This window comes from Gracilinanus agilis, chromosome 5 (assembly GCF_016433145.1).
Source record: "Gracilinanus agilis isolate LMUSP501 chromosome 5, AgileGrace, whole genome shotgun sequence".
Lineage (NCBI taxonomy): Eukaryota > Metazoa > Chordata > Mammalia > Didelphimorphia > Didelphidae > Gracilinanus > Gracilinanus agilis.
In genome coordinates this window covers 116,251,475-116,264,994 of record NC_058134.1, presented here as the reverse complement: position 1 = coordinate 116,264,994, position 13,520 = coordinate 116,251,475, and the positions used below count along the sequence as shown (strand labels likewise).

Here is a 13,520-nt window from a genome sequence, read left to right as displayed (position 1 = left end):
ATAAAATGGAAGCAGATAGCATAGTGGATTTAAAAAACAGAATCCTACTATATGTTATTTACAAGAAACACATTTGAGGCAGGGTGACGCACAGAGATTAAAGACAAAAGGCTAGAGCAGAATTTATTATGCAACATCTAAAGTAAAAAAAGTGGGAGTAGCAATCATAATATCAGGCAAACCTAAAGTAAAAATTTTTTGGATTAAAAGAGATAAGCATGCTATAAACAATGAAGTAATATCAATACTAAACATCTATGCAGCAAATGGTATAGCATCCAGATTTCTAAAGGTATTTGTTAAGAAAGAATTTTTCCCAATACCAGGCCTAAATCAACTTCTTTGTAACTTCTACCCATTGCTCCTGATTCTGCCTGGAGAACTAGGATAAGTCTTATACCTCCTTATAACAGTCTTTCAAATACTTAAGACAACCATTTTGTTCTCCCTGGGCCTTCTCTTCTCCAACTAAGTATACCCAGTTCTTTCAACCTATCCTTATATGATATGGACTACAAGGCCTTTCACCAAATCTGGAAATTGTCCAGCATATCAATATGGACACAATGTTCCAGATGATACTTGACAAGGACAGAGCTCAATTCTTGTCCCTGGAAGTTGTGTCCTTCTTTTTTTTTTTTTTGTATTTTTTTTAACATTTATTAATATTCATTTTTAACATGGTTACATGATTCATGCTCCACCTTTCCCCTTCAACCCCCCCTCCTGCACTCCCCTCACCCATGGCCGATGCGCATTTCCACTAGTTTTGTCATGTGTCCTTGATCAAGACCAATTTCCAAATTGTTGGTAGTTGCATTGGTGTGGTAGTTTCGAGTCCACATCCCCAATCATGTCCACCCCAACCCATGCGTTCAAGCAGTTGTTGAAGTTGTGTCCTTCTTAATGCAGCCTATTATTATATTAGCTTTTATTCTCACTCCACTGCTAGTTCATCTTGAACTTAAAATATACTAAATTCCCCTAATCTTTTTTTCAGAATAGCTATCTATCCATGCTTCCCTAACTAATAAAAGTCATTTTTGTACCCTGACTGACTGACTTATTAGATTCTGCCCCAATCTTGCCTTTCAAGATCCATTTGGATCCTAACCATCATCTAGTGTGTCAGTTATCCCTTCCAGCTTTGGGTCCTCTACAGATTTGATGGGCATTGCATCTATGTCTTTATACGAGTTATTGCTAAAAATGGTTAAGAACGCAAAGCCTAGCACAGATCCCAAGGGTACTACACTGGGATCTTCTTGACATGTTGACATTGAATCCTTAACAACAACTCTTTGAATTTAACCAGCCAGCCAATTTTGAATCCATATAATTGTAGTCTTATTGAATTCATTTCTCTCCACCTTCACAGGAAATATTGTGAGATACTTTATCCAAAGCTTTGCTAAACAAACTACTATTTAACTACTTAAATAAATTAAATAAACCAGATAAACTGCATTCACAGCATTTCCCATCTCCACTAATTGAGTAATCTTGTTCAAAGAAAAAGGAAATAATGTTAGTTTGACTTAATTTGTCAAGCTATACTGACTTTCTCTAATTACTATTTCCTTTTCTCAGTGTTTGCCAACCATCTCTTTAATAATATGTTCTAAAATTTTCCCAGGACAATTGGTTGGAATAAAGGTATGGGATCTTAATATCATAGATTCAAAACTAGAAGAGCCTTTAGAGGTCACCTAGTTCAACTGCCATTATTTTATTGGTGAGGAAACTGAGGCCCAAAGATATTAAGTGATGATTAAAATCAACACATGTAATAAATTATAGAAGTAGGATTTGATCATTAACAATAAAGTAATAAGTGCTACAGGTAGAATTTCATCCCACATCATTAGACTCCAAATCCAAGTTTCTTTCCACTGTATCACATTGCTGCTCTTCTCTTTTTCTTTCTTATCTCTACCAGGAGGTATTTAAGGTAAAAAGTGGCTAGTAAGGGAAGCCCACAATTTCTCTCATTAGCCTGTCTGTTATTCTGTGTTTCCTAGAAGAGGTCTTATAAGTAAGGCAGGATTCTGAACTCATTAAAGTCAAGTAATACTTTACAATCTTTATAACACTTCTCTTAACCACCACTAGACTAGGTAAATAGGCTCCCAAAGGACAGTTGACTAGGGAAAAGGACCCAAGTATTTTACCTTGTACTCTTTGTACGAGATACTCTTTAACTATTCTTTAACACCTCACCTTGAAGTCCCTGGGAAAATATGTAGAGCTAAGTTTTGGTTTGGTTCATATCTGTGAGCTTCCCAAAAGATGAGTGTAGAAAGGTATACAGAGGAAACTATAAATGAATAAGACAGTTACTTATTTCCTCCCATATAAAAGATATAATTATGCAAGAGACTCACATGTATGTACTAACAAAACATAAACAAGCAGCAGTAATAACTTTAAATTACTGCTACAATACAATACACAAGTCAAAAACTATCACCCATTCCACTTTACCATTTTGCATTTTGCTATTTTACTATTTCATTATTTTTATTATTTTAAAAGTTATTTATTACTTTGAAGTTCTGAGTGATGGACAAGGGATGAAAGCAACAGGTGAAGATACACTGATTTCTATAGTCATAACCCTGCATACAAGCCTCAGAAGGCATTGTTGTCTTCTCACTGATAGCAACAATGGAATTTAGAAACCCATTAGGTGTCTGAGCAGCCTGCTCACCTTCTGGCTCAAGGAAGGGACTAGAAAAGGTGCCCTAAAAATTATCTGGTTGAAGTTGTTTGCTTCTCCTAATCCTGGCCTGATTATCTCAGCAGGCAGAAATCCTACTTTGCAGTTGAGACACAAAAAGATGTACAAAGACTTTTGTGAAGATGATTGTTCATTAGCATATGGAACATGCACACACTTATGGAAAACACAAATTCCACTAGGCCTAAAAGACAGTTCTTGTTGCAAGCAAACTCAACAGGTAAATAACAGTCTTGAATGAAACAAGGCTGACAAATGAAAGCAGAACTAGATACACATTTTTCTGGAGTGGTCCCTGAGATGAGGAACACTGTAAAACTGACCTAGTTTTCACAATCAATCTAACCTAGTCAACAAGTTTGTATGCTTCCCAAAAGCAATGAATTACAACATAACTGCCACTTGCAAGAAAGTCCCATGCAAGGGGGCAGCTGGGTAGCTCAGAGGATTGAGAGTCGGGCCTAAAGACGGGAGGTCCTAGGTTCAAATCTGGCCTCAGACACTTCCCAGCTGTGTGACCCTGGGCAAGTCACTTGACCCCCATTGCCTACCCTTACCGCTCTTCTGCCTTGGAACCAATACACAGTATTGACTCCAAGACAGAAGGTAAGGGTTTAAAAAAAAAAAGTCCCATGCCACCATCATCAGTATGTTATGCTCCCTCAATGAGGAACCCTGATGAGGTCAAAGATAAATTATTTTAGAAATACCTGGAGGTGCTCATCATCTATGTGACAAAAAAATTTGAAGTTCTGAATAACTTAAATTTAATTTACAGAGTAGACACAGATTATCAGGAAAGGAGTCAGAAACAGCAACAGCAACAGTCACTTACTACTGAAGACTAGTGCCTCATGACCTTATCATTACCAATACTATCTGCTGTTTACCTGAATGCAATAAAGCTTTATAGATGCAACCTCACAGCATCAGCTTTTAATAAACTATGTGATTGCAAGGAGAAGAGACAGGATGAGAGAGTGATAATGGCAAAGTGAGGTACAGAGTGCTGGACCAATCATAGATGGCTTCTCCAAACTAAACATTCACATTCAGCAAAAGTGGAGGCCTTAAGGCAAGACAACTACTAGAAGACTTAATGTCAACAGATTAGAGTGCTTCTCTATGGCCAAACAGTTTGTTTCTGACTTGGAGGGGAAGCTAGCATATTGTTGGCAACAGTGGAGCAGAAAAGGAGCAGGAAAGCTTTCAAAGGTTTGGTGTATAGCACTGCATTTTCTCATCTGGACCAGAACATTCAAAAACATCAGGACTAGTTTGATGAAAATGATGGGGAAATTCAGAAGCTCCTAAATGAAAAAACAAGAATTCCATGGGGTTTATCAGCAGAATAGTTCATCCTCCTCTAGAAGATAGCATTTTAAAAGTGCAAACAAAACTTAGAGAGATATAGGATTCTTGACTCATTAAGAAGACAGATAAAAATTCAATCTCATGCTAAGTGGAACAACCCAAATCACTTCTATTTATGAGCCAAAGACGTATGATGTATCTCAACTACCCAGTGCTAAGTATACCTAATACTGATTAGGTATAAGGACATGATCCTGGAGAGATGGGCTGAATACTTCCATAGTGTTCTCAGCATGCTGTCATCAACCAATGCTGAACCCATTGACTATATACCTCAAGTTGAAGTCATTTCCTCTCTAACTGAACTTCCAAATGAAGAAGTAATTTTTAATACCATTAGGCTCCTCTCTTTTGACAAAGCACCTGATGCTGATTCCATTCTAGCAGAGATTTAAAAGGCAGGGAATCCACTGTTCATATAAAAAGCTAACTTGTAATCTTCTGAGTTATGTGGCAAGAAGAAGTTTTCCCCTAGACAAAGATGCCTCTATCATCCATCTTAATAAAGGAAAAGGAAATTGCTTATCCTGTGGCAATCATGGCCGGGGGGGGGGGGGTTGTCCTTTCTCTTAGTCATTGCCAGAAAGATTCCTGTCAGAGTCCTCCTTATTAGGCTGATCTTTCACCTAAAGATGGTCATCTATCTACCTGAAAACCACTGCAAGCCTCAGAAAGGGCCAAGGAATAGCCATTATGGTATTTGCTACCCAACAACTCCAGGAGAAATGTAAGGAGCAGAACAGAAACTTATACACAGCATTTATCAATCTGACCAAAGTCTTTGATACTTTCAGTTGTGAGAGCTTGTGGAAGATCATGGCAAAATCTGGTTGCCTGGAAAAGTTCATCGGTATTGTTTGCCAATTCTGGATAATGGATAATGGTCTCATGCTTTCCCAATCATGATTGGAGTGAAGCAGGACTAAGTGCTTGCTCTCGGGCTTTTTAGCATGATGTTTTCAGTAATGCTATTGGATGCCTTCAACAAGAATGAAAAGGGCATCAAGGTCAGCTATCACTCTTGAGAGTAAATTATTTAACTTGAAAAAAGCTACAGGCCAAGACTAAAGTTGAGGGACAACTGAGAAATGACTCCTTGTTTACAGATGATTTTTTATTCCATGAAGTCCCTGAAATAAGAAATGCAATAGAGTATGGATTGGTTCTCTGCTGCTTGTGCTAATTTTGGCCTGACAACACCAAGAAAATAGAAGTTCTCCACTAGCCAGCACCACATTATCCATATGTGGAACCATCAGCTACAGCAAATGGAGAGATTTTTGTCATGAAGTTCACTTATCTTGGCAGCATCCTTTCCTGGGATGAGGCCAGTGCAATGCGTTGCCAAAACTAACTCACTGGGAGGCACTGAAAGAAAGTGTGGGAGAGATGACATAGTAGGCTGCCCACCAAACCTAAGGTCTACTGAGCTCTGGTACTGACTTCAATGCTGTATACCTTTGAAACCTGTCCAATGTACCAATGCCAGGCCAGGAAATTGAATTGCTTCCATTTGAATTGTCTTAGGAAGATTCTGAAGATCATCTGGCAAGCTAAAGTAACAGACACTGAGGTCCTTTCATGAGCTGAATTCCCAAGCATTCAAACCCTACTACAGAGAGTACATCTCCAATGGGCTGGCCACATTGTTCAAATACCAAACATACTTTTGCCTAAAAGATTATTTTGTGAAGAATTCACACAAAGCAAGTACCCAGATAGAGATCAGAAGAAGCAATTCAAGGACACTCTAAAGGTTTTTCTGAAGAACTTTGGTATCAATTGTGAGAGAAGAGAGGCACTGACACAAGAACAATTGGGTTAGCATGCCCACACTCAAGAAAGGACAGTGTTCTATGAGCAAAGCAGAATTGAAGTAGCTCAAAGGAAATATGAGATGCACAAGTTCAGAGATATCTCCATCCCAAAGGTTTATGTAGACTATTTGTGCCAACCCTGTGGCAAAGCTTTCTGAGCTCATATTGGTCTGATCAGCCACAGCCAAACATACTATACATTAACCCTAACAAAGTGATGTCATTTTGATCCTCTTGGAATACAAAGGACAACAAACAAAAACAATGGAGCCCACTAAATCATAGTAACTGTGGTAATTAGTCATAGGAAGTTCATAAACATATAACTGAAGTAAAGTTAGCTCTTTGTTAAGTTGGGCTGAAATCTGCCTTGTAAAGTTCTACACACTGACTCTATCTCTGCCTTAGATGGGTTTATAGAACAATTTTCCTCCCTCTACTACATGGCAGCCCTTCAGGTATTTAAAGACAGCTATCCTGTCTTTCCTTAGTCTCCTAATTTCCCAGCTAAACATCTCCAGGGTTCTTACCCATTTCTCAACTGACATGGTTTCCAGGGCCCAACATCATAATCTCACCATTATCCTCTAAATGCTCTCAAGTATGTCAATGGCTTCTAAAATTGTGATAATCCAGTGCTCCAGATGTGGTAGACAGGACTTCCAGTGATCTGGATATTTCTTTAAGTTCACATAAAGTTTAAAAAAAATTAAAGGATCTAGGAACAGGAGATAAAAGTTATAAGCAAAAAGATTACAGTTCAATATAAAGGAGAACTTTCAAATAATTAAAGCTGTTTGAAAATGGAATGAACTGCCTCATAAAGTAATAAGCCTCATGGTAATCAAGGAGAGAGTAGATTATTTTTTGTTATCTTCAGGCGTAGAGATTAGTTTTGTATTGGGTAGGGGTTTAGAATATGTGATACCTCAAGAATTCTTTCTAACTAAGAATTTATGACTCAATTAATTGAAGACTTTTCTTTGGTACCAATGCTATTTTAATGTATTCTCCAGGTGCTGTGCAAGATGAGTTTACATTTGACTATTTCAAATGCTGTTTCCCTCAGGAAGGTGAGTAAAACAAGCCTAGTGAGTCCTATGTAATCATTCAAAACCTGAATTGAGATGAGTTTGATAAATCAGAAGAAGCAATGACCTAACCTAAATTTTTTTCAGATGACTAATCCATATTTTCATAATAGATAGCAAAACCTCAGATTTGACAAAAATGCTATGTGTTTTTTTAAAGAGCATCAATTTTGTATTAGTCAACAGAATTACCAAAAATAGTCCTTTTACAGGGTCTTCTGAATTCTAGACATAAAATCAGGAGCGGTGTTTTCTATCACCAAATTCAATTAAAAATCATAAATGTAATAAAATAAGAAACATGAAGTTATAAAATATAAACTTTTTTAATCTTTTTTTCTCTAATCTGGTGAGGAGACAAAAGACCTAGATTCTAATCCTAATTTCTACCACTAACTAGCTAGGTAACTTTAAGCAATTCATATCATCTCTCTGTGATTCCGTTTCCTTATCTACAAAATGAAAATAAAATTTCTCTGAACTACATCATAGGGTCATTGAAAGAATCAAATTCATTCATGTAATTTCTAATTTTTATTGACAACATATTTTATGTAGGATAATAAAATGCTGGTGTGCTTTTAAAAGATATAAATTGTTATATAATTATAAGCCATTATTGTCAACATTTATTGAGTCCCAAGTGCTAGTAGAGAATATAAAGAAGTTTGAGACAAGATTTTGCCCTCAAGGAATCAATAATCTAGCTGAGGAGAGAAAAAAATAAACATATTAAACAACAATAGAAATACAAAATTATTATTGCCAAATGATTAAAAAAGGTAGCTCTAACAGTTCAGAAGTGAAAGGGGTTTCTTCATTCTGGTCACTGACAGCTATAAATCTGAGATGGAATCTGAGTAGAACTGTGAAAAATGTGTAGTTGAGTAGTTGCTTTTGTCCTCATATATCCAGAAGTTCCCATTCCCATTCTAAACTAATTTGGGTTTTTATAATTCAACTTGGAAACTTTTTTAATACTAGAATTACCAACCATAAACTGCATTCCTATCCTCATTTCAGTATGCTTATTTAATGTATTGTGTATAAATTTTAGGCAGATGTCACAAATCAATACTAAATATCAATACTGGGTCACATTAGATCTGATCTTTCTATGTGTGGTTTGAAAAAATATAAACTTGTCCATCTTAGCATTCTACTACAAAGTTCTTTGAGGATCAGAGACATTTCTGCGGACTATTTACCAAAACTTTGTTCCAAAAAAAGGAAAATAGAAATTTGTCTGTTGCTGATCATGATATATAAAATATATGTATATTATAGTATGGTACCTAAAAGTACTATATACTCTAAAAGCCAACCTTTGTGTAAAGATAAAATCTTTGTTCATCTTATGTTTGCATATCACAATAAATAAAGTCAAATAGATTAAATTTAGTCCTGTCAATTACTTTGGAAAATTGGTTGAATCCAATGAACTATATTTAGTTAATATCTACTTCAATATGATGGATATTTAAAAGAGCAAACTTTTTTTAACAAAGTAGGTAATGATTTGAAAAAACTTCTTTGTATATCTTAGTATGGTAAAGATATATCTATATATATGAATGAGTTTTGTTTTAAAATTGAATTGAGCAAAATTTTTTTTCAAAAGCAAGACTTTTTTTAGAACCAAATTCAATCCAAAAAAAAAAAAAATTTAACTGAATCAAACCAGTTTTTTCCCCAAAACTAGCTTGTGTAAGCTGAATCTTAAGAAACAGTTTCAACCTAAAATTAGAACCTCTTAAAAAACATTAGCCAGTAGTAGTTGTTACCTGCCTGCTCTATCATTGATAATTAGCAATAACCTGACATTTGAATTACTCTAACTTTTGCCCAACCCCAAAATTATTTCATGATAACATATAACAACCCCCAGAATATATACTGCTTCATTTTTTTAAGAATTAAAAATATTTAAAAGAGTGAATATCAAGGCTTAGATATAAGCTTTGGGTTTCAAAAATATTTTTTCTCCTTAAATGATCATATGAAGCAATTAGACTATTTTATTGGATTGGTAAGTTATTTTTTGTTTATGCCTCCCTTACCTTTCTATTTCTATTTTCCCCATTCTTTTCCATGGTAAAGATGTAGGGGAATGTATTGGCCAGACGACCTCATTTCTTAGTATGATGGATGTGAAGCCTAACCAAGAGGAAACTGTCTTTTTCTTCTCTTACTGCTCTGCACGAGGCCTGAGGGAATTCATCCCAAATGTGGTGGACTTGAATGATGATTGGAAGTATTCTTTATGCCTCATGCCACGCTTTGGCCAGGATCTGGAGGACTTTGCCTCAAAATTCAGACAATTCACTCTGCAAACTGCTCTGCAAACTAGTAGGTGTCTTTCCTGTTCCTGTCCTTCTGGGGTGGGGGGAATCGGGAAAGACCTTCCCCCAAAAAAATCTCCATTGCAAAGAAATAGGCAACTTTGAAACTATCCATATACTTCAGGGGACGAATAGCAGAGAGAATTGGGGTGGGATTAAGGTATCTAACCAAAGCCCCTACATATCCCTGTCTTAGTCCTCCCAAGAATTTTGAGGACAAGAACATGAATATTAGTTCTCATCAGGGTTGCAGGAAGTAGCAGGAGGAAGTTTCTGTGGTTGTCAGAAGGATTCACAACCTTCATACTCCCATCTAGTCTCAATCCTTTAGTAAAGCCCCTTATTATTGTAAGACATGACATCTGCCAAAAATATGTGGAATTATATCAAGTATTAAAAAAGTATCACATCTTGTCAAATTACTCTATCGAAAGATGAAGAGAACACAAGATTGTAGTGTGATAATTGTTGGATTTTATTCTTTTCATTCTAAGAATCCTTGATTCAGTAGAGCCAAACATCACCTTAAGGACTGCCTTCCAAAAAGGCATTGCCCATTTCATGTTAAAATTATTTAAGACTTCTTGAAACATATAGCAAGAGCTCTATAACCTTGCTTGGTCAGAGGCTCACAGATTTAAAACTGAAAAAGACTTCAGCAGCAATAAATCTAACCCCTTGAAGAAAAGAATCTCCTATATAACATGCTCAACAAAATTCTCCAACTCCCTTCTTTTATAGTTGAAAAATGTAACCTACCCAAAGTCACAAAGGTGGAAAGTATCAGAGCCAAATTTTAAATCCAGGTCCTTTGAAACCAAATATATAGCATATTTTTCTCTATACTATCCTGCCTCATATGATGAAATATCAGGTGAAGCATAAAAGCAAGGAGACATGCATGCTATGCAAAGGTGTTCACTATTGTTATGGAAAACTCCATTTCATACTCCAATTCAAAGATTAACTCTTGGAGATAAGGTCTTCCAGGTGCTCTTATTGTTGGTGGGTCACATTGTGATGATTGTATTAAGTGCCAGAATATCATAGGTAAGATCCATATTCACTCACAAGGTTATGTCCTATTTATCCACAAATGGAAAAAAAGTAGATGAAGAAAGCTTATTGTTTAGCCTATGCATGATATGCAATTGAATAAGCAATTCATCTCTCTTGGTCAGGTTACATGATGCCTCTCAGTCTCCATTTCTATACCTATAAATGAGATGGTTAGACTAGAGGGTCGTTATTGGGATCTTTCTAACTCTTTCTCTGATTTTGAGACCTTTTTTCTCCTACCCTATTAGTTTCAATAATTGTTTTTGAAAGTCTTTCCATAATTTTTTCTATTTTCTGCTCTATTGTTATTTCATATAAATATTATTTATCTAATTCTGTGGAATAATTGATATCTGGACTGGTACTGCATGAAACCAATAAATGGTTAGTATTATTTTTCTTTACTATGTTGGTTTGACCTAATCATGTATATTGAATATTGCTTTCCAGTTTTTCTATTCAAATTATTTTATGTAGGGTATCCCAAAAATCTTGGTATGCTTTTAAGCCTTAATAACTTAAACAGATCTGATAACTTAAAACTTCACCAAGACTTTTGGGGTAACCCTGTATTTAATATTTCATGGTTCTTGTGTTTCTTGGTAAGTTAATACCTAAGTTTTTTTACATATATTGTTGTTATTATAGTTCTCTTTCTATTAATTTCTTCAAGCTTCTATTAACAATAGGTAGAAAGTTGATTATTTTGTGAATTATTTTATATCCTATTTTAGTAAATATATGCATTGTTTCATTTAGTTTTTATTTTATTTCTTTGGTTTTCTAAGTAAATCATCATATAGTCAGGAAATGAAATATTTAGCCTCTTCTTTGCCTGTTATTATATCTTTAATTTCTTTTTTCTTATCTTCATCTCCTTAATTTCTTTCTTATTAATTTTTTGGTTAAATTTATTTAGTTCTAAGAGGGGAAAATTAGGTCCCCCACTATGATAGTTATCTATTTCCAACTATCTAATTTAGTTTTTCCTTAAAAAAAATGGAGACTATAACTTTAATGCTTCCCCCTCAACATAATATAGTTAACCTGTTCATTCTTTCCAATTATATCCATGTTAGCTCCATAGTGATCATGACTACTACCCCTGCCTCCTCTGGATCAGTTGAGAGATAGTATATTCTGCTCCAGTCCCTCACCTTCACTCTATGTATGTCTCTCATTTTCAATAGGTTGCTTGTAAAATAATACATTGTCAGGCCCTGGTTTTTTATCCTTTCTGCTATCCATTAATTGCCCATGGGTGAATTCATCCCATTTACACTCACGTACATAGTTATTAGCTGTGCATTTCCATCTATTCTGTTGCTCCTCACGGTTTCTCCCCTTCCTCCTTTCTTTGTGTTGTATACTTCCTCAGATATCCTGTTCCCTTTGACCAATACCTCTCCAATTTGCACCCCTTTCTAAAAGTCCTGCCTTATCCTTTCCCCTTGCCCTGCCTAGTTCCAGATTGGTCTACCTTTCTAAAGGTCCCTTCCTTATCCCTTCCCCCTTACTTTTTCATTCTTATTCTACCTTTCCAAAAATCCTTTCATTATTCCCCCCAACTATGCCCTCCTATTTCTTGATATGAATTTGATTCTAAAAATCCATCACCTATCTTGTCCTAAGAGCCCCTCCCTCATCCCCTCACCTTACTTCACTACATCTTGATATAATACTTCCTTCTAGGTATCCCTCTCTTCCCTCCCTTATCCTTTTGTCCTCCTTTCTTTTAATATACCCTTCCTTATGTTATTCCCTCAGTCCCCCAAGGGGACTCCTAATCACTCCCTTATTCTTTCCTCCTCTCCTATTTCTCTGAGCATTAAGAAAATTTTTACTCTTCTAATTGTGTATGTTCTCTTTTTATCCCAGGTCTGATGAGAGTAGGGTTCTAGTACTACCAACTTTCCAACTCCTCCTCTCCTTCTTTATGGTAGTTTCTCCACTCATTCTTTCTCCATATGAGATAGTCATTCCACCCTACCTCCTCCTGGTCTGTTCCACTACAATTCAGCTCATTGATCTTGTCCTTCAGTCTTCCGTCCATATGTACCCATTCAAAATACCGAGGCAATGATGCTATTCCCAGGAGCCATAGATGGCATTTTCTCATATAAGAATCAAACACTTTGGGTTGCTTATGATTAGTCTTTCATTACTTTTGTTTCTTATAGAAATTTTCTATTGAGTCCTGAATTTTTCCCCAAAAATAGTTTAAATTCCTTTAGTTCATTAAATATTCGTCTTTTATCTTTTTTAATTATGCTCATCTTTGCTGTATATGTTATTCTTGCTGATAAGCCCAGTCCTTTTTACCCTCTTCATAATGCCCTATAGCAGTAATGGGCAAACTTTTTAAAGAGGGGGCCAAAAGAAAGGAAATGCTCATCTCAGTCTATTTCTAAGGCAACTCTTTCAAAGTTTCATTGTATTGTATCCTACTCATTGTATTCGTCAGATTAGAAATAATATCCGGTGGCCAGATAGAACATTTCATGGGACCACGTCTGGCCCGCAGCCTGTAGTTTGCCCATCACTGCTCTGTGGGCTTAACCATTCAATCAAAAATGTTGGTACCCCAAAAGGCAATGAAAAAATGGATGGTGTAGCATATTACCATAAATGACTTTTGTGCACAAAATATATCATCTAGCAAGGTCATATAAGGAAAGGAAGTAGCCTTGCCATGTAACAAGAGGAAAGGATAAGAAATAAACAACCTGAGTGTGCACTTTTACCCATGTAGCATTAGAAGACATAGAGAAAATGTTTCCAGCATTTTAGATAGATACTTAATGGACCATAGTTGCCTCCTAGAGTTTGAAAGACTGCTATCTTTTTCTGATTTTTAAAACAATTTATATAGGATGGAGATACTTGAGTATTTGACAGCTCATTTGTGAATCTACCTAACCCTAGGGTTTTTTGATATGGCTGCTCATTATAGCCTATTTAGTTACATCTTTGGAGACTGGTTTATTTGTTATCAGTTTCATTTGGTCGACTTACTTATTTTTATAGTTTTATAAATATAAATATGTATATGTATATATATATATACATATATATATATATTTTTTTTAAACCTTAC

At 35.7% G+C, this 13,520-nt stretch overlaps 1 protein-coding gene across 1 annotated transcript in view; it reads left to right on the top strand.

Moving 5' to 3' along the window:
* The window catches only part of AGBL3 (AGBL carboxypeptidase 3), a 132,718-nt gene that overhangs the window by 79,219 nt on the left and 39,979 nt on the right, over nucleotides 1-13,520 (top strand). Inside the window, exon 16 of the mRNA XM_044677822.1 lies at nucleotides 6,948-7,004. Coding sequence (XP_044533757.1) covers nucleotides 6,948-7,004 — 57 coding nt within the window. The remainder of the gene's footprint in view (nucleotides 1-6,947; nucleotides 7,005-13,520) is intronic.